Source organism: Conger conger, chromosome 4 (genome assembly GCF_963514075.1).
Source record: "Conger conger chromosome 4, fConCon1.1, whole genome shotgun sequence".
NCBI classification, from domain to species: Eukaryota; Metazoa; Chordata; class Actinopteri; order Anguilliformes; family Congridae; genus Conger; species Conger conger.
This window is the reverse complement of record NC_083763.1, coordinates 24,490,206-24,517,168: the sequence shown is the minus strand read 5'-3', so window position 1 is coordinate 24,517,168 and position 26,963 is coordinate 24,490,206. Positions and strand designations below refer to the sequence as shown.

The following is a 26,963-nucleotide window of genomic DNA, read 5'->3' as shown; positions in this document are numbered from 1 at the left end:
TTTATTACTGTGTGTCATTATGTGCCACTTCACTCTGGCAGGGGCAGAGGGCATCTAGAAAGCACACTGCTGAGCCAGGAGGTCCGCTTTGTGTTTTGCGGCTATATGATTATGGTTGAGATAAAGATAGCAGCAGCACTGGTCTATTTTAAGAATTAATAAAAATTGTTTGACTGTTATTCAGTATACTGTTTATTGCACGTCCACACGGGTTTTCTGTAAGCCTTTCCATATATCGCTCATTCTATCATTCAAATCATTTTAATGTTTACAAAGCTACATTGAACAGAAAGGTAACAGTTGCACAGTTCATTAGGAACACTAAGGCGCTGCTTGAACAGTAAACATTGAAGCTCTGAATGTAATAAAACCAATCTGCCAACACCTTATTGCATGAAATCTGCTTTTATCCATTTCACACAGTCACTGTAAGGTCAAGTTAAATAAAATGACATCTACAACAGCTATTGTATAGGCATTTGACAACCAGCCTGCACTAGCTGCATACACATAACATTGTTTTTTAATACTGTTTTTTTTTCCGCTTGATTAAAACCCAGATCACAGTAAATACACAAGCTGTCTAAAAAGACTGCATTTTATTGGAGATATTCAACATCAATAGACAGAAATACCACATTACAACAACTTTTGTACAGTGCTGAACTCTTTCTAATCTGACACAATGTAACAGGCTTTGTTCCTCATGCAATGAATCCTGACAGTGCTATATTGTTTAATAGGACGATGTGCTTTGCTTGGGCCCCGTATCCACAAACACTTGAATATTGCGTCTGATTGGCATGATCTGGGCCTTGAATACATGATTAAATGTGTACATTCATGGAACTAAAGAAGTGCTTTTATTGCCTAAATGCATAGCAAAAGTTTACTGTACATGAAGTAGCCAATATCTCAACATACCTACACACTAAAGGTAACAGCATCTGACCAATAATTACTCGAATGTGATTACATGTTTATAGCTGCACTCAGTGACATTCACAAAACAAAGGCCATTACAGATAGAAGTGGTATGGAGAATTAGCACAGAAGTACAGAAGCCTACACACTGTCCCAACAGAGTGGCATGCGTCCATACATTTCATTTCTGTCGGGCTGCATTGGGAGGAGGTGTTCTATCTAACATTACCTGGCAAATAGGGCTAAGCTACCTAGCTAATGTTATCTCACTTGTATTTCTATATCAAGAATTAATATACTGACATGGCGGTCATCTAATCATCCAGTGTATAAACATACATTCCTTCATACATGCGTTTGTGGATTTTAATGCAAATACAAGGGCAAATTTGATAGCTTCCTCCATTTTGCAAAGAAAGCCGTTAAGTCACGCCACGATGAAAATACAGGTTTCTGCTCCATCAATGCACGACAAAGCGGAAAACAGTAACTGCAAAGCGGCAAGTCCTCGCGCTCTACTACCCGCTGCATCGATCAAAAGGTCTGGCTGAAAATGAACGGGACACACTTTTAAGGTGTCTGGCACAGCAGTGTGTAGGCACCTGAAATGTATCCTCCTCAAAATGGCACTGGCAAATTCTCCCACCTGAGCCAAAGTCAGAGCCAGGTGGAGAGAAGACAGCAGAAACGACTGATATTTCAGTAAAGCTATGCCAAATCATCATTCACAGTATCTTTCACCATAAGTTAACTAACGAAGCACACAACACAACCCCCCCCCTCCACACACACATATTCCTGCACGCACGCACGCACACACACACACACACAATATTCACACGGATATAATTCCTCTCCTGGTATATAGCACATAATAGCTGGCTCAACCAAAACAAAACTGAACCTTCCCACGCCTAGACTACAGGGGTTAAGTTCGATCCTCTATAGAAGGCCGAAGTTATGATGGCCGACAACACAAAGTAACGCTGCAGACTTCGATGTCGCAGGGGATATTCCACTGCTTATTATGTTATTTTCTCACAATATTTGGGAGCACTTGAGTATTCACGCATAGAGAGAGTATCTAATGATGATGTACTATTATTATATCTGTATGTTATAGAGTTATCATAGCATACGCCACACGCACACACACAGCGACCAGTGGGGCGACAGTACAGCACAAGCGCAGGTCCGCCTCTCCGTCGGAGGAGGATTCTCGAGGGTGGGACCCCGGGCGGAGCTTCACTTCTCCTGCAGCAGGGCCGGGATGTTGATGTTCCAGCCGATGGCCTGCCGGTCGAACCCGCAGCTGAACAGGTTGCAGAAGGTGTTCTCCTCACACCAGGCCGAGCAGCAGACCATGCGCCGGTGTCCCTGCAGACAGACAAAGCACACCATCACCGACCGCACGTACTACTCTCACCTCTCACCACCAGGCTGAGGACTATAAACATGTACATTTGTATACATTCAAAGAGTGTGTGTGTCCACAGACACTGAATCAGTGTCTATGTCGGGTTTCCAAACATTTTTGTGATGTGACCCCAAATTAATGTTCACAAACTTAAACGACCCCAACACCCCACTACACACATCTTGCGCCTAACAACCCCCCTTAGCCACGACTATACTATATACTATTTGCTGGTATAGTAGCTACAGTAGTATGTATACCCTAAGTTATGATATGCACAATCACTATTATTATTTGCCCAGTAGATTCCTCATGACCATTTAGCCTAGCCACTGACTGGCCAGCGGAGGGTGGGATCCCCCTCTAACCCAGGTTCCTCCAGAGACTTATTTTCACCGCATCAAGTTTCTCACCACTGAGAACCTCAATGTTTTTTTGGGGGCTAGTTCAGGCCCAGTCTTTCCCAACTGCCCAATTTTCCCCCTGCTGTAAATAGTCTTTCTTCAAGTTCACTTCGACATGAAGTGAATATGATGAGGTGAACAACAGCAGACGTAATTGTTTTGGATTCAAATAATTATCTGTGCTCCATTGATCTTGCCTGGTGCAATTAAGCCAACCAAAAGGACCAAAAGTCAGGGTTTGCACTTTCTGAGCACATTTCATACGTTCCAATACATCACACAAGCTGAATAAAGCGTAGAAAAGCATTGGAATCCAAAACAATGAGGTATTTGACCCAGGTTTGAACGAAGCTCAGGGGCCTGGCGAGCTCTAAACTGCACACCTGTCTGTTGCTGCGTGGGAGTCGCGCAAGCCTCACTCCAGACATGTCGAACAGCCTGACCTGCCGATTGTCGTGGGGCAGAGCGATGATCCTGTGGTTCACAGAGACGCTTATCCTGAAAACAGACACATCGCAAATACGGAACATCAGGTTACAACTCGTTCAGATTTCACCCAAGCGTGTACCCCTAAAGGGGAAGGACACAACAAAAGCTGTTCCATCACTGGTAAGAAAAAGGGGATACATTTCCTCTGTAGGTCTCCAGGGCAATCGTTTCTTCCTTCAACAGTCAACAGTGCGAACTGAACCTTTCCTCATATTTACCAACAATTGCTTTTCCACGGAAAAAGAAGAAAGACATTCTCCCTTCAGCTTAAACAAGTGCAGTGCCTGTCTATATACAGTACTGTCTTAGGCACCTGTTAAAAAAACAAAAAAAAAAACAAAAACAAAAAAAACAATCTGTGCAGCTAAATTGCTTTAAAAAATAATGAAACGAAGCGTCCTAAATATTTAGAAAATGTACTATAAAGAGCAATAAATAGTTAAAAACTAAATCAAATCAATATTTGTCGTGACTACCCTTTAAAACTGGATCAATTCTCTTAGGTACACTGCCCTGCAGTTTTGAAAGAAAAGTGGTTAAGTTCCAAGCATGTTCTTCTGCAGACTTTTGTCTCGCTTGCTTCTGGCTCTCCGCATAATCCCATTTCATCTTTTCTATTAACACGGATGTGCCAAGAACAAATATATAACATATATTACAAAATGTAGGCTGCCTGAGACTTTTGCCCAGTACTGTACCGTACATTTGGCCGGTAAATACTGTTACCCCGCGTTGACTGAGGGCGTGGGCCGAGGTGTTCTATCGAGAGCGCCTCGCTCGATTGATCGTGTCCCCTTACCTGTTAATAGCCGAGTCTGTGCGGATGGTTGCTATCGGAGATCTCATGTTCTTCAAGTCCCACACCTTCACGGTACGATCGTCACTCCCGGACACCACGTTGTCTCCCACAGTGAACACCGCTGACGTCACCGTGCTGAAACAAACAAGCGTTGATCGATGAGGTGTGTTTACAGCTCCTGAGAAATAACATCGCCTGCTTGCCTTATTTTTCCAGACTTTGACGCAGAAATCAAACCGCTAATTCAAAGTTTATACGGTTCAGTCCGTCTGTATATTTGTCACAGAATCTGAGCATATGGACGACAAATGCAAATTTGTGCGTTACTTCACACAGCGTTGTTTTTGGCAGAGAGACACAGAACAGACTGTGACAAGGCTCCTGACAGTGGCTTTCCGCGGTATAGAGAAATTGTATTTCGACTGATACATTCAGTGCCACTAAATGTTCTGCAAAGAGCTCCAGGCAGTTCCCTGAAACATTGTCAGTACCTCCCCCTTACAATGAGTATTATCATTCAATCTGTAAATGCAAGTTAATTTGCGTATAGGTCATTTTGGCCATTACACTTGTCAGTAAGCATTTGAAAATAAGAAATATTCTGAGGGACATATGCAGTACAGACTAAGCTGAACAAGTCTCATAAGGCTCTGTCTTTTTAATGAGCTTGTACTGCCATCCAAGAAAATGCTTTCCAAGGGTTATGTAAATCAAGTATTAACATCTATCTTAAACCACAAAGGGCTGATTATTTATTAAAATCAAGACTACTCTTGACATTTGGCCCATAACAGCACTCCTGAGTTTGGTGCAGTCAGCCATTTTGCTAAAACAAAGTCAGTGGATGGATCACACTGATTTAGCATGGTTCCAAAGGTGGTACTGCTGAGAGCTCCAGCTAGGTCAGGTTTTGACAGAAAATACCTTCCAGAGAGAATACTCTGGGCTCTGTGCGGCTGTATTTTTGGAGTCTTAGTGGAATAAAGCGTGTACACTATTAAAAAGAATTAATAAATCGTAAAAATAATAATAAATAAAATTGGTTTGAACTTAACTTAGTGACTGGGCTGCTTTGAACTTAATTGTACTCGAAAAGACAACCTGTCTTCTCATGTTGACTTAACTTAAAAGCTTACAGCAGCCCAGACACCAACATTTTGTAATCCAAGCAGTAAGACAGCATGAAACATGGGGTTTCAGACACAGAGGAACGCTAGAGGTCTAGTTTCGATTTACTGACCATCACATGCAGCATACAGGATTTATTTTCGCAGCGAAAAAACACTGTATTTGGTTAAACTACTATAATTGCAGGTAGAGGCCATATATGTTTTTCTCAATGATAGGACTCCCATAAACACAGAACCACAAGCAAACATGTTGGCTGGTTAGCTAGATATTGGCTTCTCACAACTGACACTGCTGTATTATACATTTGTTTAATCCACTGACTCCTTAACAAATAGCATGTCTATTAACACAGCAAAAAAAAAAAAACGCAAGACAATTTTAACAAGTATTTTAGTCTTATATTTAGACTTAAAATCTTATTGTCACTTTTTTTCTCAATGAGACAGAAGATTGCCAATGTGGTGAGACAGATCGACTCATTTCATATTTCTATTTGCCGCTATTTCATTGTCCACACTACTACTATCTTCCTGTTTTTCTTCAGGAAGAGGAGGGCGGAGAAAAACAATCTCCAATCCTGTTGGAGTCTTATGATGTGTGATGCTGCATGATTCCCAGTATTCACAGAATGGTATAATGTGTTCATCACTAAAAACTAGGACTTGTGACACAATGTTGTTAGATGCGAGAGTGCGTCAGAATAATAGTCTTCTAATGTAAGACAGGCATAAAACACTCAAGAAAACAGAAGACAGATAACTACCAGAAAACGTCTGGATATGAAATTGCTTAGTCGATTAGCATGTGCAGAACCATTTAGCACATGCAAAACTAAGAATACAACCAATGGGTGGTCACCAATGTTATGGGTTTTGTGTGTTTACTCTTAGTAAATTAGGCCCATTTGCTCTCCCAGCACCACTGTTTAGGTCCCTTTAGTTGAACAGTCCGGGGACCAAGCCTGGGGGCCAAATAAAAGTTTTATGTTATGCCCAGTCTCTCTCAACACATAGAAACCATGCAGTGCACACAAGCATTACATTACATTACATTATTGGCATTTGGCAGACGCTCTTATCCAGAGCGACATACAGTCGATTAGACTAAGCAGGAGACAGTCCTCTCCTGGAGCAATGCAGGGCTAAGGGCCTTGCTCAAGGGCCCAACTGCTGTGCGGATCTTATTGTGGCTACACCGGGATTAGAACCACCGACCTTGCGTGTCCCAGTCATTTACCTTAACCACTACGCTACAGGCCGCCCTACGCTAAGCACACCTTACACCATACTTCTCGACAATGGAACTACCTTGAAAGACTACTGAACTTGAGAAGACACGTTGTTTACAGGATTAGTGTAATCAATTTGTCTTAACTTGACTAAACTTAAAATCTTAAGGCAGCCCAGACACCAACATTTAAAAGTTTAAATATAATTTAAATACTTCTCGACTGAAGTTAAAAATACAGACAGTTGAGGTACAACCACATGACTCTCCTTACAACAGGAGCATGAAATGTTCCAGAAGATATGGCAGAATACCATTTGTACCTCAACTTTCCTCCAGAGCCCTAACCAGAAGTGTGGAGTAGACATTTGCAGAATAAAAATGAAATAAGGATTGGTGTAGCATGTCCATCTGGCAGCAGAAGTGATCCGGAGGATAACCTGTCGTTAGTAGTACAGTAGAAACAAAAGAGAACAGGAGAGCTCACACATAATTTGCAGCTATTGGTGCAGCAGGTACATTGGAGCAGCAGGTGAAATCCAGTGTAATCTCCAGTAATTGGCGTAATAGGACTGCTTCTCACAGCAGAGAACACCCAGTGTGTTATCTGCAGTCATTGGCATTAGCACGACTATTCCTCGCAGCGGGAGAGCCGCAGAGAGAGAGAGGGAGAGAGGGGGAGAGAGAGAGAGAGAGAGAGAGAGAGAGAGAGAGAGAGACTGTAGTTACCACCGTAACGGGAACATTTCTGGCAGCCGGCTGGGTGGGCGAGGGCCCCAGGCCTGGACAGTGTGTGTGTGAACACCAGTGCCGGGGCCTGAAAGTCACCGCCCCGCAGGGTCAAGCCTCTGCCCAACTGCTCTCCTCAGCTCAATTTCTCCACAAGTGATATAGAGCGCTCGCAGATCGCTGAGGTCATGCACATTAATTTAATGGAGTTTAATATTTCTAATTTATAATGTCAGCCGTCGCTGTCACTTTTGTGCTACTAAAAAAGAATTTGATTTCATGTTCTGTTCGGGCTGCTGATTAAGATTAGCAGCATCCAGGCCAGCGGGCTAGGTTCATGCTAGCCCGCTTAATTTAAATTGACATTATATTAAGGTTTAATTAGGGCTAAACTCTGCCGCATTAATGATGCAGGCGTGCTTACTGTACTTAATATTACTGCAAGGCTCACTCGTGCAGATTTGAATCTGAAGCGCACCATGAAACCGTTTTTTGACATTGCAGGTTGCCACCAGGGAACGGAGGGGAAGTTAATAGATTAAAAGCTTGATTAAAATCCTATTATGTCTCAGAAGATATTTTTAAATGCTCTGTTCCCAGGAGGACACTGACATGCAAGGTCGAGACTAGGGGTTGTCTGATATGGGTTTTGTGGGGCCGACGCCAATAGAGATATTTTAGAGAACATGTAGACAAACGGCCAATACATCTGCCGATATCGCGTTCATTTACATTAATCTGATCACAGGCATTTGAGAATTATGCAAAGCACTTGCCGCAATTAAAATACTGAAAAAAAAAATATTACAAAATGTGAACTGTTGGTTTCTTTGCATGACATATTTTAGATAGTTTTATTTTTCGGTTGTTTTTATGATTTATTTGGAATTAAAAATTGTTTCCAAAATTAAAATTAAAAAGATGTTTAATGAGCATTGTTAATATGTTTGTGTCAGATGGCGAATGATTAATGGCACATCATGCAAGTCTGACGAGGTACTGCAGCAAGCAGTTGTAAAACCAGCTGCTCTTCCTTAATATTCTCTAAATTATACATTTTGCTTAAAGCGATGTTTCACTTTTATCAATAATTATAATATTTATATATTCCACAGTTCCCTGGAATTAATGACGAAATACGGTTAATAACCTTTCGTTACACATTATTACATTACTGTAATAACTATTACTGTTATAATTACACATTAATTACCTCATTTAAACATGAAGCAAAGAAAACAGAAACATAGTCCACTAATATTCACCAATGAAATGTCATCCATCCATCAACTGAAATCAATAGACAGTCTAGGACAAAGCTGTCAGAGCTATGTTCTATTATGTATTGCACTGCAGTTTTATATCTGGAAACGTTATGGCAGATGCACGGTCCACCTTTGAAGATCTGCAACTCCTGGGTGTCAAGAGTCCCAAAATCTGTGCATCACAGTGAAGTCATTAAGCTAAAAAATGATTTTACATCTGGATAATTTAATGAGTGACAGGGACAGTCAAGTGCTGATACGGTTGGCTTCCTCCTCGCACTCACTCAAGAGGAACTCCACTTAAAGGATTAACTGCACTTGTAGGTAATGTGCAGTGCCATTTCTATATACGGTGCAGTCTGTATGTATTTGGACAGTTGGTACATTTTCTGTTCTTTTGGCTCTGCAGTCCAGCACATTGGATTTGAAATGAAACAATAAGACGAATGAAAAAGACTGTCCTCTTTAATTTGTGGGTATTTACATCCATATTGGGTGATGTGCGTAGGAATCAGATGCCTTTTTAAACATAGTCCCTCCATTTTAGGGGATCAAAAGTAATTGGACGGATGGCTGCTGAGCTGCATCTGAATAGTGAGGTGTATTCAACTGCTTACTTAGTCCAGGGATAAGAAAGCTTTAAGCATCTAGTCTTGATTCTAGGCTTTTGTTTGCCTTTGGAGTCCGTTATGGGCATTTGACAACATGAGGCCAAGAGTTGTGCCAATGACAGTCAATGAAGACATTATGAAGTGGAGAAATAAGAAAAAGAAAAGTTTAGACATAGACTAAACAATAGGCTTTCCAAAATAAACTGTTTGGAACACCATTAAGAATAAGAGAGCATTGGGGTATATTTGGGATCTTTTCCTTCCTGTGGAATGAAGCATTTCACTGAACTTCTGTAGACTTCAGAATTAATTCTGTTGCTGCTATCAGCAGTTACATCACATGTGGCAGCCATACATGCTGAGATTATAACACCCGCAACACCATGTTTTACAGATGAGGGGGGTGCCTTGGTTCTTGGCTCTTTGCTATTGCCATCACTCTGATACAAGTCAATCTGTCCACAAGACCTTTTTTCCAGAACTCTGCATGCTCTTTTAGGTACTTCTTAGCATGCTGGCCATCCTGTAAGTTACTAGTTGTTTGCATCTTGCAATGTAGCCTTTGTTAATTTGTTTATGAAGTCTTCTGCAGAGAATAGTCACTGGCACATGCACACCTGCCTCTTCAAGAGTGTTTTTGATCTGTCTGACAGGTGACAGGGGTTTTTTCTTCATTAGCCTATGGTGAGAATTCTTTGGTCATCAACTGTAGAGGTCTTCCTCGGCCTACCAACCTCTTTGCAAATACTGAGCTCACCATTTTGGAAAGCCTATTGTTTGGCCTATGTCTCTGTTTTCTTCTTATTTCTCAACCTCATAATGGCTTCCTTGACTGTCATTGGCACAACACTGGGCCTCACATTGACAAACAAAAATGACAAGCACACTCCAAAGGCAATCAAAAGCCTAGAATAAAGACTAAATACTAGATGGCTTTCTTATACCATCACTAAGGAAGTGGCAGAATACACCTCACTATTCAGAAGCAGCTGAGAAGCCAACCGTCCAATTACTTTTGGTCCCTTAAAATGGGGGGGGTGATGTATAAAAAGGGATGTGATTCCTACATGCATCACCCAATATGGATGTAAACACCTTGAAATTAAAGGGGACAGTCTGCATATGAAAAAACATTTTTTTTAACAACATCAAGGCTGAAATTCACTGGGGGTGGGGCTGGGGGGTGGGGCTGATTTGCGGGGACTACATCCATTTTTGTCGCTCTGAATGTAAGAATCGTCAATCTAATTTCAAGTTGGCAAGCTTATTGACAATGACATATTCAAATATAATTCAAATATTCAAATGTATTCCTCTGAAGGACAAAGGCAACATAATGATAAATCATACTTGACTTTATGAAGTGTGTCGAGAGTCAAGTGCATAAATTGAAGAAGCTAAAATCATACAGCAGCCATTTTATGCCGCTCCTGCCTTTAAAACGATCCCCATAACAAAAACGGACTTCACAAGAAACACAGCACTGCCAGCAACCATGTACGTACGTATACGCGTCTAAATACAGGCATATGGATATTCTCTGACTTAAAAGTTGTAGCCTAGCGACCAAAGAAAGGCAGCACTATTTGTTCTACCTCACACATCTTTCTTCCTCAACAGTATCTTATTGATCTACCCTTCAGAAGACTGGATGTGTGATATTTCCCGTGATGTGACATCGCGTTTGCCCCGCGCTGACGGCGTTTGGTGTGGAGGGGAGGGTAGGACGGGCTCTCATCTCTACAATCAGATATGCTCTGGCATATTCCTTTGAAGCCGCGCGTCAAGAGTCAAAGTGAGGCCAGCCTGTGATCAAATGCTGGGGATAAACAGCGTCTGGGGACGAAGCCGACATGACATCTCGTTTGTAAAGCAAGTCGGCTGCCACTTCTCATTTCCGCTCCCATGCATGTTACAGCACATACATATTACTCCGCAATTACAACAGGACTTCCAGGCTGAATGTGCTGTACTCGCCGCTGTCGCTGTGCGCTGTCACACTGCATTTGCGAGAAGCGGCTCTAAGGACATTAAGAAAAGCGCATAACGCTCAGAACTGCTGCTTGCGCATTTAGAAGGTACTCATCACTTCTGATACATGATTTAGCCCTGTTAATCATTCATACTGTGACAATGAGAACGAAGTGATGGCGGGAGACAGGATGAATATAGTCTCTGTAGATGGCAAGACATAATTAATGTTATCTAAATGATTGTATCTCCTTACAACTATAAGTCTATTATCCAATTTTCATCAAAACAGAGACAGAACGGCACTCTCTGATTAACCAGGGAAAAAAACAACCATACAATTTAACCACTGAGAAAAATATCACTTTAAAACCAAACTACAGAACAAGTAGGACTGCAAGTGGAATTGGTTTCAGTTTAGAATCTGCATACTTCAGAGCAAGTTCTTCCATAATACAGATAATATAAATAATATTAATAGTAATAACACCTATAATAATAATGATTATTATTATTCATAATAATAATAATAATAATTAAAAACTACTTGCCGAATAAAGCGATTCTGATAATAATAAGAATAAAATACTCATACTGATAACAATTATTACTATCAATGTAAGGAATTTCATCACAGGTAAACTAAAGAGGCCAGTTAAGAGCATAGGCGGGGTGGATTTAAGGCATTACATGAAATAGCCTGTGCAAATCATCCGACGGACTGGTGCAGTTTCTCCACTACCCTGGTGAGGGGCGGGAGGGGGGGAGTGGGAGGGCCGGGGGTAAGAGAGCACCTCCGCGCGGGGCACTCAAAGGTGGGTGGGTGTTCGGGGTGCAGTACTGCTGTTCCCAAGAAGGGCTCCGGTCTCTGCCAAAGCCAGGCAGATCTCATCTATCACGCAGTCCAGAGCAGCCAAGCGTTGCCTTCCAGCAGACAGCCTGCGCACCGCTGGCTGATGTGGAACACGCTGCTCCCCGCGAGGGTCTCAATCAGCACAGACACAGCGGTGAGAGGGCCGCTCACCGAGCTAGCAGCTGTCCGCCCAGCCAGCTCCCTCGTATCCCAGCGCACGCGCGCGCACACGCTCCAACCGTCACTCGCACGCACATACAGTGCCCTCCATAATGTCTTGATTTGCCTCTGATTTGGAATGATACAACTAACCTGTGGTTTTAGTGCACATTCTCAGATTTTATTAAAGTATTAAAGTATAAAATTTATTAAAGTATAAGTCTTTTTATACATTTTGGATTCAAAAAGGGACTGGCTGGCCAAGGAAGACCTCCACAGCTGATCACAGAATAATTTGCTCCATAATGAAGACAAAACCCCCATCCCCAAACACCAGTCCAGCATACCAGAAACACTCTTCAGGAGTCAGCGGGGGATTTGTCAATGACCACTGTCCACAGAAGACTTCATGATCAGCGGCTACACTGCATGACGCAAACCACAGGTTAGCTGCAAAAACAGGCCAGGTTACAGTTTGTCAAGAAGTACGGAGCAACCAGAGTTATGGAAAAAGGTCTTGTGGAGAGATGAGATGAAGATTAACTTATATCAGAGTGATGGCAAGAACAAAGTATGGAGGAGAGAAAGATCCAAAGCATGCCACCTCATCTGTGAAACACGGTGGTTGGGGTGATATGGCCTGGGCATGTATGGCTGCTGAATGTACTGGCTCAATTATCTTCATTAATGATATAACTCCTGATGGTAGTAGCAAAATGAATTCTGAAATGTATAGACTCTTCCTATGTGCTCAATTTCGAGTGAATGCTTCGAATCTCAATGGCGGCCGGAAGTTCATTCTCCAGCAAGACAATGATCCCAAACATACTGCTAAAGCACAAAACCGAACCAAAAAAATTGTTAATTGCTGAGCAGCCAAGACAATCACCCGATCTGAATCAACTTGAGACCCCGAAACAAACATGAGCAAAAGATGGCTGCAATACAGGCCTGGCAGAGCTCCACCAGAGAAGACACCCAGCAACTGGTGATGTCCATGAATTGCAGACTTCAAGCAGTCATTGCATGCAAAGGATATGCAACAAAATACCAAACATGTCTACTTTCATTTACATAACATTGCTGCGTCCCAAACATTATGGTGCCCTGAATGACAATGTGCACTTTAATTAAAATTCTTTATTACAAATCTCAAATTGTGGAGTACGAAGGCAAATAAATAAATGATGGGTCTTTGTCCTAAACATTAGGGGCGGCCTGTAGTGTATTGGTGAAGGTAAATGACTGGCACACCCAAGGTCGGTGGTTCTAATCCCGGTGTAGCCACAATAAGATCCGCACAGCCGTCGGGCCCTTGAGCAAGGCCCTTAATCCTGCATTGCTCCAGGGGAGAATTGTCTCCTGCTTAGTCTAATCAACTGTATGTCGCTCTGGATAAGAGCATCTGCCAAATGACAGGAATGTAATGAATGAATGTAATTATGGAGGGAACTGTACATATGCACACAGTCACACAATGGGCCCAGCCACGAGTGCACAAACAAAAACACACACACACACACACACACACACACACACACACACACACACACATATACGCAAACACACACACATGCATTTAATTGAAAGTTTTCTGCAGAAGGGCTAGAATGCCTTGAAGAGCAGCCTTGAGGAAAGCTGTAATTTAGTGAACTGGTACAGCACAGACACCTGGTGCATCTCCAACACAACGTTTCAGAACATGAGTCAGTTGAGGAGCCACAGAGGAAGTCTCATATTGTGGAGGGAAGGTGACAGAAAGCCCGCGTATTTAAGCCTGAGTATACTACACCCCAGTGGCTAGGCAGCACTGTCAGCTCGGAAGCATCTGAATTGCACTGCCGAATCCACAGCCCTCTAAATAATTAGCCGCGTCTCATCAACTCTTATTGTAATCCCTCTCCAATCCCCTTGATACCTACTGATACCTACTTGGGTGAATATTGACTAAGATGTTCGGCTGCAGCTTACAATTAGACCGCCCCTGTCATCCCAGGGTTTCCCAGAGTTCAGTGCTCAAAGAGAGATGTGCGGCGTGTTGCACAGCCAAAGGGATGCAAGCTGGAATCCCTCTGAAACCTGTTCACTCAGGGAGGGAGAAACCCCCAGCCTAAGACCCGTATTTTTTATACAGTCTAAGATAAGACCAGGCACTGAAATACTGAACACTATGGGAGACTATTATAATGCAGATTTAAAGGAAAACATCTTTAAATCTGCCTTTCAAATACACATGATACCTTGTGTAAATAAGACAGCTTCAGAGTTACTGTAAGGCATATTTCTTCACTTTGAAGGAGGTAGGCTACTGACTCCTATAGGCTTCAAGTCTTCATGCTAAGCTCACACGTTATGCTAACATGGAAATTGCGGCAGTGAATGCACAAAAATTAATATTAATTCAAACATTTTTTGTAAGTATGGGTAACCATAGTAGGGGCAACATGGCTCAGGCAGTAAGAGCAGTTGTCTGGCAGTCGGAGGGTTGCCAGTTCGATTCCCCGCCCGGGCTGTGTTGAAGTGTCCCTGAGCAAGATACCTAACCAAATGCTCCTGACGAGCTGGTCGGCGCCTTGCATGGCAGCCAATCGCCGTCGGTGTGTGAGTGTGCGTGTGAATGGGTGAATGAAAAGCATCAATTGTACAGCGCTTTGGATGAAGGCGCTACATAAATGCCAACCGTTTTAACCGAGATAGGAAGGTGTGTATACCGAATCGTTTTTGGTATACGCAATTTGGTATACCAATTTCTGGTCCGGTCCCCAATATGTCAAAGGCTCGTTGAGCGCCAAAAGCTGAGGGTATCCTAGTCACACCCTCCATGACCAGCAGGTTTTAACATAATGTGTGAATTTCTAACAATCTTGACCTGAGGTATTATTTCATCGTTAAACTCTGCAGTAATCCACTTTAATTTCATTATCTCCATTTATTGCCCTTTTGTGGAGCTCAGGCTTGCAAACACAGGTTATGCTATGGGCAGGGACATGAAAAAAAAGCTGCTAAAAGCTCTGCAGGACACCGAGTTCACTGTACATGATACAGTTATTAATTTCCTTGACACCTCTTAAGCTACATAATATGAAGCATAGCTACATCAGCTGCATTGCCGTAGGGGCGGGCAAAAGGGCGGCAAGGAAGCTAGTTCAGAATCTATTTCTTTGAGAGGCTCGCAAACTTGCGAGTTACATTTCTATCAATGTTTTTTCATGTTTTTGGACCAGGCCATAAGCACATTATACAAATGTTTAGATATAAGAACACACATCTTTTTATTAAATGTGCACATAAGCTAAAATATCTCACTTATCGCAGTTAAGCTTTGCGCTGATTCTTCAATCAGTGTAGTCTCAAGCACAGTATGGTATAGGCCAGAGCAGTGGCACAGGTTTCGGAACGAGCCGGCTCACTGGGCTCTTTAGGTAAACTTTGGGAGAACACTCGCCTATCTGAAGAGGGGGAAATGATAAACGATCCTATGACATCTGACTTTCGTAATAATGTCTACTGAACTATACCGTTAAAATAACAAAACAATAGTGAGAAATAATAAAGGAATAACACAACAAAATCTAGATGTATTCTAAAGCATTATTGTACAAAAGGAATGGTGAAGCATGCGCTTGACTCCCACCTGTGTGTAGGCAGCCTGAGCGGGTTGGTCTGATTGCATTGCTGCTTGTTATGATGAGGCACGTGGTCTTGAATAGACTGAATAAACTGCACTGTTATACTGGTATTGTTATACTGTGTTCTCATCTGCCATCTGTATAACTCAACAAAAAAAAAAAAAGTACTTAATAAATCAATCAATCAGTCAGTCAATCAATCAGCATGCACATCCCATCCTGAGAGCGATGAGTGGCATGCTGAATATGTCCAGATTTTCATTTCATAGCCTATCGCCATATATCAGTCAGAGAAACAATTCTCCATAAATAAGTAAAACCACCTTAAAAATAACAGCAGTAATAATAATTCAAAAGAGAAAAAGGAAGCCAGTACAGTTGTGAGTGATGCAATATTGTGTTTTGCATTTTTATGAGTGTGATTGCTTCTATTGTCCAATTTATTTCTCTACAGAAAAATTGGCCTACTTTCAATGCACATGTGTAATAGTGTCTTTCTGTTTTTAGAAGTTTTTATAATGAACACAATGCAACATAATGATATTTTGGTAATTGAATGGCAGTTGACTCAGTTTGGAAGTTATGTGCCTCTTTGTGAGAACTGCCACACCCCCCATTGGGAAATCGGTGTAAACATGTAATCAGTATTTCCCTTCCCCAAGACAAAGAATCTGTTAAGAAGTTGCATGCCTTTTTTATCAAATGAACAATTCTTGTAGTATCTACTGTATATCTGACAGCACAGTGGTTAATTTCTGAAAGCACAGGGCTCATTTGATACCTTGGACCCTTGATGACTTAAAACCATTTAACCAACAAATGTGTTCCATACTGTATGAGCATAATTTACAGCTGAATCTAGTCCCACCCCTCAATTCCCACAGAGATCCATTCAAATGCAAAGAGTTTTCATATCGCTTGCCGGACAACTTGAAAATAAGATATCCAGACTCTGATGATGTTGATGGGTCACAGACATCAGGAAGTCATGACATGTAAAGGATATGCAACCAGATACAAAACATTAACAACTATTCTATTTGACATTATGTTAATTTGTCTCAGAAATTGAAATGGGGGACTACATATAAAAAGTGCTCTAATTACAAAAATACACATTTTATACAAAGTCTGTGATTTGACCACGTATGAATTGTTTGATTAGAAACAGAGAAAATAAAACATTAAATCAGAAAAAGACAAGGTGACCCCAAACGGTACGTATGTAACGGTAATGTATGTACTATAATTCCCAAGACTCTCACAACATAAGGCACCACTTTAACACCATGTGAAGAATGCTCTTAAAATTGGCAGACCTGGCAGCTCAAAACTTGCAGATGCCACACTGCTAATCTCATTACTGTGATTGTCGATTGGACATAATTACAGTGGGATCTACAGGAATTATACTTGAGGACTTCCATAATGAGCAGCGTGTAATCCCTAGTAATCAAAGGATTCACAACTGTGTAAATTTAGCATTAACAGGAGTGGACTGAAAATACTCTGGAAGCAGCACTCCAGGTGCAATATATTCATTCACAGCCACTGGAAGACCATATTGCACATTATAAGGGATTAATGTGACAAAGACAGATGAATGAGTGTGCTGCCTGAATATTTAGTTGTAGAACAGGGAAGTAGCACTAAATAATAAATGAGTTACAAACATAAGCTTTAGCTCGGAGCCCCACGTTCAGAACAAATGAATGTGACACCACCGAAAACAGCAGATTTCTCAGACGGAAGAGAACATACAGGACATTGAGCAATTGTTATCTAGCGCAAAGTGCTGCACTGCCACCTGGTGGCAAACCCACCTACTACACTTTAAAAAAAAAAAAGCAAAAAAAAGATTATGAGTACCTTATGAATGGTTGGCATTTATATAGCTCCTTTATCCAAACCGCTGTACAATTGATGCTTCTCATTCACCCATTCATACACACACTCACACAACAACGGTGATTGGCTGCCATGCAAGGCACCAACAAGCTCATCGTGAGAATTTAGGGGTTATGTGCAGTTAAAATAATTCCACCATAGTAATGTAGGCAATTCATTAAACAATAATAAATATATTCAATTCTTTTTTTAGTTTTTTGTCATTTGGATGCTCTAGGTCCCTCACGAAGCAATCATAGGGGGAAAAGAAAAGAGGAAAAGGCTTAAAAGGGCTTAGCATAAGCCTGAAACTTTTTGGAGTTTTACTGACTGAAGCGGACGATAAGGTACTTTGCATTGGATCAACAGCTGAAGCACACCCACACAGCAAAAGCTGAACTACTCAGAGCTGGAGCAATACAGTAGCAGGCACTCACTCAGTGTGTCCCTGAAACACGTTGACAGAGTGTATGGAGGGGTCCCTGAAGTCCCACAGGCGGAAGGTGGTGTCACGTGAGGACGTTACCACCAGACGCTGGGTTGGGTGGGTGCAGCAGTGGGTCAGCTCCTGGTCATGACCTGGACCCAAAACAAAACCCAGCAGTCAAGAGACAATAGCCCAAACAAAATGACATGTTGTGTCCACAAAGTGTGTACATTAAATTAAACACTTCTCTACAGTCAACCACTTACTGAAGGAGTTAAATACATCACAGAAAGTAAATACTAGAAATGAAAGGTCATTTAAAGGACTACGACCAGGCCTTTTTTTTTTTTTTTAAGTATAATTATTTTTCCATTCTTTAAACAAGCTAGTAATTACAAAATGAAAGGCAAAAGCTTGTGTTGTTTAATGATATTCAACAAGACCATTAAAAAAATGAAATGTGTTGACATCTGTGAAAAAGTCCCAAAGAAAATGCAACACAGATCCGAGGGACCCACAATGTAGTCATTCTTTAGCCAATTAAATGAATGCACCAAATTTCACAACACTCGTAATCACAAGAAATAAGTCAATCCCCGTTTAATTTTTTTTTTTTTATTTGCACATTTGACATTTAAAGTATGAACGCACTAAAACACTGCAAACAGTGTCTCTGCTTCATCATTTATCAGTACACTTCATGAACAACTGCGCAGCAGAAGACACCACTGCGCTTCATCCATCAAACGTGTGTCGCTCCTATCATGTAGTTGAAAGTGCCCCGCTAAGTTAATGTTGTCTGTGATTGGTCTGCTTGTTTTAGATGATGTCACTTGTTCCACCAGCGGGCCTCTCCGACAAGATGATTTATCAACGCGCGCTTTCTGTCTCGCTCTCGACAAAAAAAGACAAATGGATAAAAACTACACTACATAGATTTATTTAACCTTGTTTTTTTCTTTTTTGCGGCACAAGTCAAAACTGACTGGCAAACGTTGTGTGGATAGGAAGGGACTGAGAACAGCCCTTTTGCTGTGAAATGCTGCCACATATAGGCCTATAAATGTGTGTGAGATTACTAAGGTTTGGGCAAAACTGGGGAGGGGGCCTATTTAATGAAACTATTAGCTACGCTATTAATTAGCTACGCAGCCATATAATAAAATAATCTACATACTGTCGGGAGAGACTAGGAAAATTTCAATGAAGACATCGAGAAAACGTGAATTAGGCAAATGGAATGTCCTTGCTCCTTCAAACGTCAGTTCGAAGCCACGTCAGTTAAAGACGAAAAAATACTCCCGGAAAGGATGCGGTCATGTTTCCTTGCTCAAAGACAAGATTAAGAGTTCCTAACTTCTACTTCTAGAAGGAACATTTAATGGGTTGAAATGTCCTTAAAAATGGGGGACCTCAATCAATTTTCAGGTCAGGAGCAAGTAAAATAAAATAAGCGATTGGAATGAATGGAATGAACTATGAGGTTTTTTTTTATATTTCTAAAAGCTCCTCAACCTCTCTCAGTGAAATGCTCTGAGGCACAGGTGAAGGAGTGAAAGACAGTGTGCCGTGGTCTTGCCTGTTAGCGAGTGCACCAGCTCGGATGTCTCCACCTCGTACAGGTTGGCGGTCCGGTCCCACGAGGCCGTGACCACCTGTTTGCCCCCGACTAGCCAATCGGCAGCGATGACCACGCCCTGGTGGCTCTTGAGCGTGGTGGACGCCACTCTGATGGTGGGGCACTCGCTGGGGCCGTCTACGTCCCCGTCTGCCTCGTCCTTATCTGAGAATTCCACGTCCTCGTCGCAGTTTGCCTGTGTCGAAGACAAAGTGTTAGGGGTTAGGTGACCGTGCAAGCCTTGGGTCTGGGAGACCCTGCATACACAAGCTCTTCTCCCATCGTGCCTTGGTTGGCAGAGGAAAGGTGTGTTTAACTCGAATGTGCAGTTAACCTTGCCCCCTTTGCAGTCTGTATGAATAAAACCATGATGACTTGGTCGCTAAAAGAAAAGTACAGTCGCAAAACCCTTCTTCATGCTGAAAATGTAGAAGCAAACAAAGTAAAATCTTATGAATCAACGGCGTCATAAAATGTGCCGGTTGTCAGGTTGTCAGGTTTTTACACTTTTTTTCCTATGCATTTCTAACGTGTTTTCTTTTTCCCTCGAGGTGAAGCTTTCAGACATATGATTATCACACTGCGATACTGACTGTCTGGAGCTGTGAATGCATGTGAAATGCCATGCGGAAGTGACTCTGGGGCTCCGGAACTCACAGTGACATCCGCTACAGGCTGTGGGGTAGGAAGCTGTACCATATACCTCCAGACATGAGCCGTCTGGTCCCCAGACGCTGGACGGGGGAGGGGGGGGAAGAGGAAAGAAAGATGCAGATGGACTGAAAAATTCATTTTATCTAACAAAGAACAGTTTATCAATCCAAGTATCTTACATCTCCAATTAGTTACAAGCATTGCCGCTTTGAAGAAAGATTACAAATGTGGCAAGAGATATTTTTAACGAGCATAAAAAATAAACATCAAAATGCACCGAGGCAAAAGGCTTGTTTATACACATTTATGCCCGGAGTTGGAAGCTTAATGAAGTGGTAAGCAAAAAGCGCTGCGATAAGACTACGGCGTCAAGTGAGACTGAAGGGATTAATCTCTTCTGAAGTAACCCGTTGTTGAAGCTCGCTCCTGCACGGGGGTCTCACGAAAGCCGCCTCTCGTCCGTGGAAAGTGCTCCACGGAGCCCATCCGGTTTAAATGGGTGTTTCGAGCAATTTTGCATTTCGCCGATTTTGTAAATGTTCTTATCGAGACCGTATGCAAAAGTGCTCGTTCGTAACTTGAAACATCGCATATCTGGTGAAAACTTGTTTTTTAATTCTACTGAACCCTAGCGGTGTGCAAGCACCTTGCCTTGATACAAATAATTACAATTTGTAAATTAGTCTTGCAGCTGTAATACTACAGTAAACATAGCACAGGTCACATGCCCTACAGTGCATACTGAGAGTGATTTAGTGACATGTACATACCTGTAAGAGCCATCTGTTCAGTTGGATGAAACCTGATAGAGTTAACTGCATACAAACATATACACAGAACATAATTGAATAATTGGGTAAAAACAGTCCAACCACAAAAATGTGGGGGTATTAAATGCAAAACTTGCCATGCATTGTCTTTTGATTTTCACTATCCCAGCATTACACTATCCTTAACATTCGAGGAAGACCATCTAATTTCTTTACACAACATTTCTATTTTAAGACAATTGTTCCATCTAAAACATTAAGAAACCAATTTCCATCTTACCTGACCCAGCATGGCCAACATATTTAAGAAGACACTTTCCCGTCTCAATGCTCCACAGCATAGCACTATGATCTTCGTGAAAACAAAAAAAATAACTATTAGATTTCACAATTTAATTATTTACACATCTGATTGCAGATCTAATATTCATCTCATGGAGCTTAAATGGATCTTTTTATTATTATTTTTAATCGAACTGACAAAAAGTATATGAGAAAGGGCTTGCATATACAATCAGTGAGCACTTTATTAGGTATTTATATATATATATTCTTCTGCTGCTGTAGCCTATCCACTTAGAAGTTTGATGCGTTGTGTGTTCAGAGATGTTCTTCTGCATACCACTGTTGTAATGCATGGCTATTTGCTGAAGCAAGTATATGGCCCTCCTCTGACCTCTCTCATTAACAACACGTTTCTGCCCGCAGAACTGCTCCTCGCTGGATCTTTTTTGTTTTTCACACCATTCTCTGCAAACTCCAGAGACTTGTGCACAAAAATCTGGAGATCGGCAGTTCTGAGATACTCAAACCACCCTGTCTTGCACCAATAATCATTCCATGGTCAAAGTCACTTAGATCACATTTCTTCCGCATTTTGACACTTGGTCTGGAAAACATGCATTTATGCATTTAGTTGCTGCCACATGATTGGCTGAATAAATACTTGCATTAAAAAGCTAGTGCACTACCTAATAAAGCGATCACTGAGTGTACATAGACAATAATCTATTTACAGAAGAGTTTTTTATGAAAAATATTACATCCTAATAATTTTGTCATTATGTAAAGTATGTGAGAATGTTTGTTCCAATAATAATTAAAATAATAAATGAGAGAAACAGATGGAGAGGGATGAGAGGTGCATGACCAGATCAAGTATTATACCAGCTGAGGCAGTGCCCAGAACCACCGGCTGTGTCCGGGTGATGCTCAAATCCCAAATCCCGTCCCTGTGACCTATGTACTCCTTCACCAGCTGACATACTGCCCTGGACGTGGTGGCCTTGAAACTGGACACAATCTGGCAAAATCAGATCAGGGAAAACCGTTTTAAAATTGATGTTCATATAGTTGACCTTAACTGTCAAAACATATATAAAAAAAGTATGCTGACTGACTTTTCCAAAGCAACCCCATTACAAGGATTGACTGCATTAGTTCACTGTAAGTATGTCATTCTTTTTTTTTTATTCATTCTTTTTTCCAAGTGTCCTTCTGACACCAATCTCATCTCTTACGTGGCCAAAAAGCTCGATTTTGTTCTCATTTGACCATAACACCTGGTTCCAATCAAAGTTCCAATGACATTTAGCAAACTCCAGATGCTTATTTAGATTGCCCTCAATAGAGGTTTTTCTCTGGCAGCCCTTGCAATAAGCCAATTGGGATGGACAAGAAGTCTGATGGTACATTTGGAGACTTTGTGTCCCCAAGTTGCAACAAAGTTTAGTACATGTCCAACTGTGGTCTTTTAATTCATCTTTACCTTTGGAATCACTATATAGGGACAGAATGTATTCACGCCCCCTCTCCCAGTCAAGTTTAACACCTTTCTAGCGGCTTTATACTCCTTAATTTGTTTGTAACCTGTTTATACCTCAGTGAAATGGAAAGCAAGGAGAGGCCACTATATAGTTTGTAAGATTGAGGTAAAAGAAATGAATCGCAACTTATTTTTTGGTATTTAAAATAATTATAACAGCTATCAATAATCTTGACAGATATCTTTTTGGAAAATAAATGACCAATTAAATAAAATATCTGAGCAATTGTATTAGTATTAAAGAATGTAACTAGCAAGCTAACATGATTTGATGTACTCTACGATGCCCATTTTGAGCAAGGTACTGCATCTCTCAGCATTGCTTATTTCAGAAGTAACATCAGAGCTGTAACACATGGCCAGAAAGTCCCTCTCTACCTGCTTAGTGGTCATGCAGTTCAGCATCTGTGTCGTGCATATTCTGTGCATTTTAGATCTTTACACCATATGGAGAGACAGACTGTGAGGAGTCCTTCCAAGTACTATTCTACATAGTCACCTCCAAAATTAGTTAGACCCAGATGAGATGAAAATAGAGCTTTTTGGCTATGCACACCAGTGGTTGGTTTCGCATTGAAAGGAGGTTGTGCATGCAGAAAAGTGCCTACTGTAAAATATGGTGGTATATCTTGCTGTAGGGATATTTTGTCACCACTTCGCATAAATAGGACCATTGTAAAGGTCAGGAGAAACATTCTATATAACTGGATTTATTTTGCCCAAAACCTGGTTGCCTCTAACTAGAGGCTGAAACTTCACAAAGTTGTTTATCCTTTAAGACAATGTCCCCAACATGTCCACAAAAATGGTTGTTTGATGACAAAATACATATTTTGTAATGGCCATTAAAGTCTCCAGACCTTAGTATAACAGGGAAGTTCATTTGTGCAGACGAAGACCCTGTATGGAAAGATTATGGACGGTCTATGACCAACCCAACATGCCAGTAGGGGGTTCTAATAGTTGTGGTTGCCCTTCTCGGAACCATTTCCAGCATGGTTTTCTTATAGTGTGGTCCCCAGAACTGCACACAGTATGTGCTCTGACGAGGGTATTGTATAAGGTGAGCATAACTTCCTTAGATTTATATTCAGTACTCTTGGCTATGTATCCTAGCATCTTGTTGGTCCTGTTTTACTGGTACAGCACATTGATTAGAACCTGAAAGGCTTTGATCAACTATTACCCCTAAGATGTTTTCAACTTGAGCACATTCCAGTTTTGTACCACCCATAAAGTAATCCTGCCTTATGTTCTCATATTCTGCCCACTACTGATTCTGGGCGGCCTGTTGCATAGTGGTTGAGGTAACTGTCTGGGACCCGCAGGGTTGGTGGTTCGATCCCCGGTGTACCCACAATAATATCCGCACAGCCGCTAGGCCCTTGAGCAAGGCCCTTAACCCTGCATTGCTCCACGGGAGGATTGTCTCCGGCTTAGTCTAATCAACTGTACATCGCTCTGGATAAGAGCGTCTGCCAAATGCCATTTATGTAATGTAATGTAATGTTTAAATATTCTTTGATTACTTTAGTTGATTACAATATGTTAGCTGAACCTCCTAGTTTTGTATTACCTGCAAATTTAACTAAAGGACTTTTAGTACCTTTTTTCAATGTCAGGGTCATTTACGTAAATGAGAAAAAGCAGTGGTCCGATGGCAATATAGTGATACAGTGAGTATGGCCTTATATCATTACTATTTATTCAGCTGCAATGCATTTATACTTATTTTGTCTAAAGTATCTTTGCAGTGACTCTTACAAACAGCGCAATCTATATGATTTTTCAGTCATAAATAGCAGTTTTTCCCATTTAAATATCCCTGATGAAAACAAACAGAATGGAGAGCACCAGCCTATCAGAAAAGGCAAGCACTACTGGGCTGAATGGCCTCACCATTATGTTATGTTATATTATGTTATCTTATAATAAAAAGAAAACAAACTTGTTTAATCTTAATTTGGCATGAAGTATCACAGTAATAATCCATGTATGTACCTTGCTTGTAGATGCCTTGTATGTGGTCTTCAGCTTTTGAGAGAGCTGGCTGGTACTATGACTAGCTGTGAGGAAAAAAGAAAACACCGGTCAGTTCAAAGTTTTCCTCCTTTCCTTCACAAAGCATACTTTGACTAACAAAATCACATCTGTAAGTGAGATTCATCACATCCTCTGTATTACCCACATTAAACGTCCAAGTAACTAATTTGGCCATATAGCTTAAAGAGTAATATGGCCATAAATGTGTGTCTTTTTTGCTTCAGCACGTTTAAGTACTTTATTTGGAAGTGGAATTCATTGGAATTGATCTTGTAGTTAAAGCATGTAAGACCTTGCTTTGGAAACAGAGCAAATCTCAAACCTTTTGCTTTTAAAGCGCCCTTGCCCAGATCGCTTCCGTCGAAGGCCTGCCCTTCACCTGCCAAGCGCTCATTCAGTGTATCAATTTCTCGCCGCACTACAGAAAAGGCACAATAACAATGTTACCCATTGAATATAACAATCAAACAACAACAAATTATTCTTTATTCAGGTGGTTACCAAAAGAAAGACATTCATGTTGGCTCCCAAAATCAACCAAACCTTCTTACTAATGTCACTCTTTAATATTAATATTCAATAATACTATTACATTAATTGGAATGTCATAATTAGGAAAGATACATAACATGACACCATGAGACGCAAAATAAAATGACCTGTAGCAGTTATAAATCAAGTGTCTACTCATTAGTCATGCATCAGACAGGGGTTACAGGCTGAAGCTGGTATATGACAAACAAACATTAAAGAAGACCAAAGTTTATCTCCTAAGCAGCAGGTTCAGCCTTTTATGTGTGCATGGCCAATTAACTGGAAGGTATGGACCAGAAGGTTACAACAGCCCAGGAAGGAAAGGAAATGAGCATGGAAAAACATTAGCTTACAGATCCAGGTACTTAACTGTTATACCACACTAGTAAACAATAGTTCCCCGTTGGCCAAATAACAACACTTACATTCCAAATTTTCAATGTATAGGTTTTCAAACTCCCGCTCAATCTGTCCGAAGAGTTCGAGAAGATTGCTCCTCACATTTATGGGTAGCTTTGAATCCTACAGTGACAAAAACAGATATGCCTAAGTCAGCACTTATGCGAAGTAAACATGGCAAGTGGAATAGACAATATCTCACAATATAAAACATTTATATTACTAACTGAATATATCCATATCAGACTGCTGTAATAACAAGGAACACTACCAAAGATGCATCTGCAGTTGTATATATACACCAAGACATGTAGACAACTTACTCCTGAAGACATAAGAGGTAAGAATTAGACTCATGTTTAAACAGTATACTTTGCCACTGTATAAATCGGGTACATATGGTCGGGTACATATGGTCTGTCATTCAAGAAATCTGGCATGCCAACATGACACTCCCATATTTAATTGAAAAGTCGATGTCTATGTTGACAATGGAAATTCCTTGCCATCTCAAATCAGAAGACCCGTTTTTCCAAGCACAATAGAACTTCTGAAAAATAATATATAACTTAGAAAAACAAATCAGGCTATAGCACTAACATAATAAACATACTGATTCATGAAAGTATGTATATTTTTTTACTTGAACAAACATGGTTATTAGATGATATGTATATGAATGTTCTGTGATGTTCTTGTGACCCAAAAACAAGTCAGACACGACAGAGAACAACATCATTTCACTGAAATGGAGCCAAAACATTCTGTTTTAGCGACTAAAACTAAAAACAATTATATTGCGAACCACAGTTCCACAAGCCATAAAACCCTTAAAATAACATGCCCCTTTAGCAACTTCATGAAATTAATAAAACAGAAACATAGGCTAACAGTAGTAACATATGGTGCTTGGGAAGGAACCAACATTCTTTACTGCTTATGGAAATCAAGCAGATGCCAAACTAACAAACTAACACATTTTTTAACTGCAAGGCTTGTGTTATATGAAATGGCAAACAACATACCTAAATGTGTCAGAAATTATCTAACCTCATTGTTTGCACATAACTGTTATTTTTGACACAGGGGTGGTTGGAGCTTTTTCAACTTTGATACTTTCTGAGGTGGGAAACATGCACTAGGGTAAAATGCTCAATTAAACATAATATTCATCATTTTTCATGGAAACATTTTCTTT

General features: G+C 40.9%; 1 protein-coding gene across 4 annotated transcripts in view; it reads right to left on the bottom strand.

Moving 5' to 3' along the window:
- Nucleotides 1-582: 582 nt before the first annotated feature.
- Nucleotides 583-26,963, bottom strand: part of wdr37 (WD repeat domain 37) — a 34,183-nt gene continuing 7,802 nt past the window's right edge. For all 4 annotated transcript variants that reach the window (XM_061238471.1, XM_061238472.1, XM_061238469.1 and 1 more), the window contains 12 exons: nt 25,792-25,888; nt 25,155-25,250; nt 24,791-24,855; nt 22,132-22,267; nt 21,245-21,316; nt 20,965-21,009; nt 20,198-20,274; nt 19,502-19,736; nt 17,933-18,074; nt 4,034-4,168; nt 3,129-3,243; nt 583-2,301 (listed from right to left, as the gene is read on the bottom strand). In XM_061238471.1, the coding sequence (XP_061094455.1) occupies nt 2,170-2,301; nt 3,129-3,243; nt 4,034-4,168; nt 17,933-18,074; nt 19,502-19,736; nt 20,198-20,274; nt 20,965-21,009; nt 21,245-21,316; nt 22,132-22,267; nt 24,791-24,855; nt 25,155-25,250; nt 25,792-25,888 (1,347 nt within the window). In that variant the 3' untranslated portion in view covers nt 583-2,169. The remainder of the gene's footprint in view (nt 2,302-3,128; nt 3,244-4,033; nt 4,169-17,932; nt 18,075-19,501; nt 19,737-20,197; nt 20,275-20,964; nt 21,010-21,244; nt 21,317-22,131; nt 22,268-24,790; nt 24,856-25,154; nt 25,251-25,791; nt 25,889-26,963) is intronic.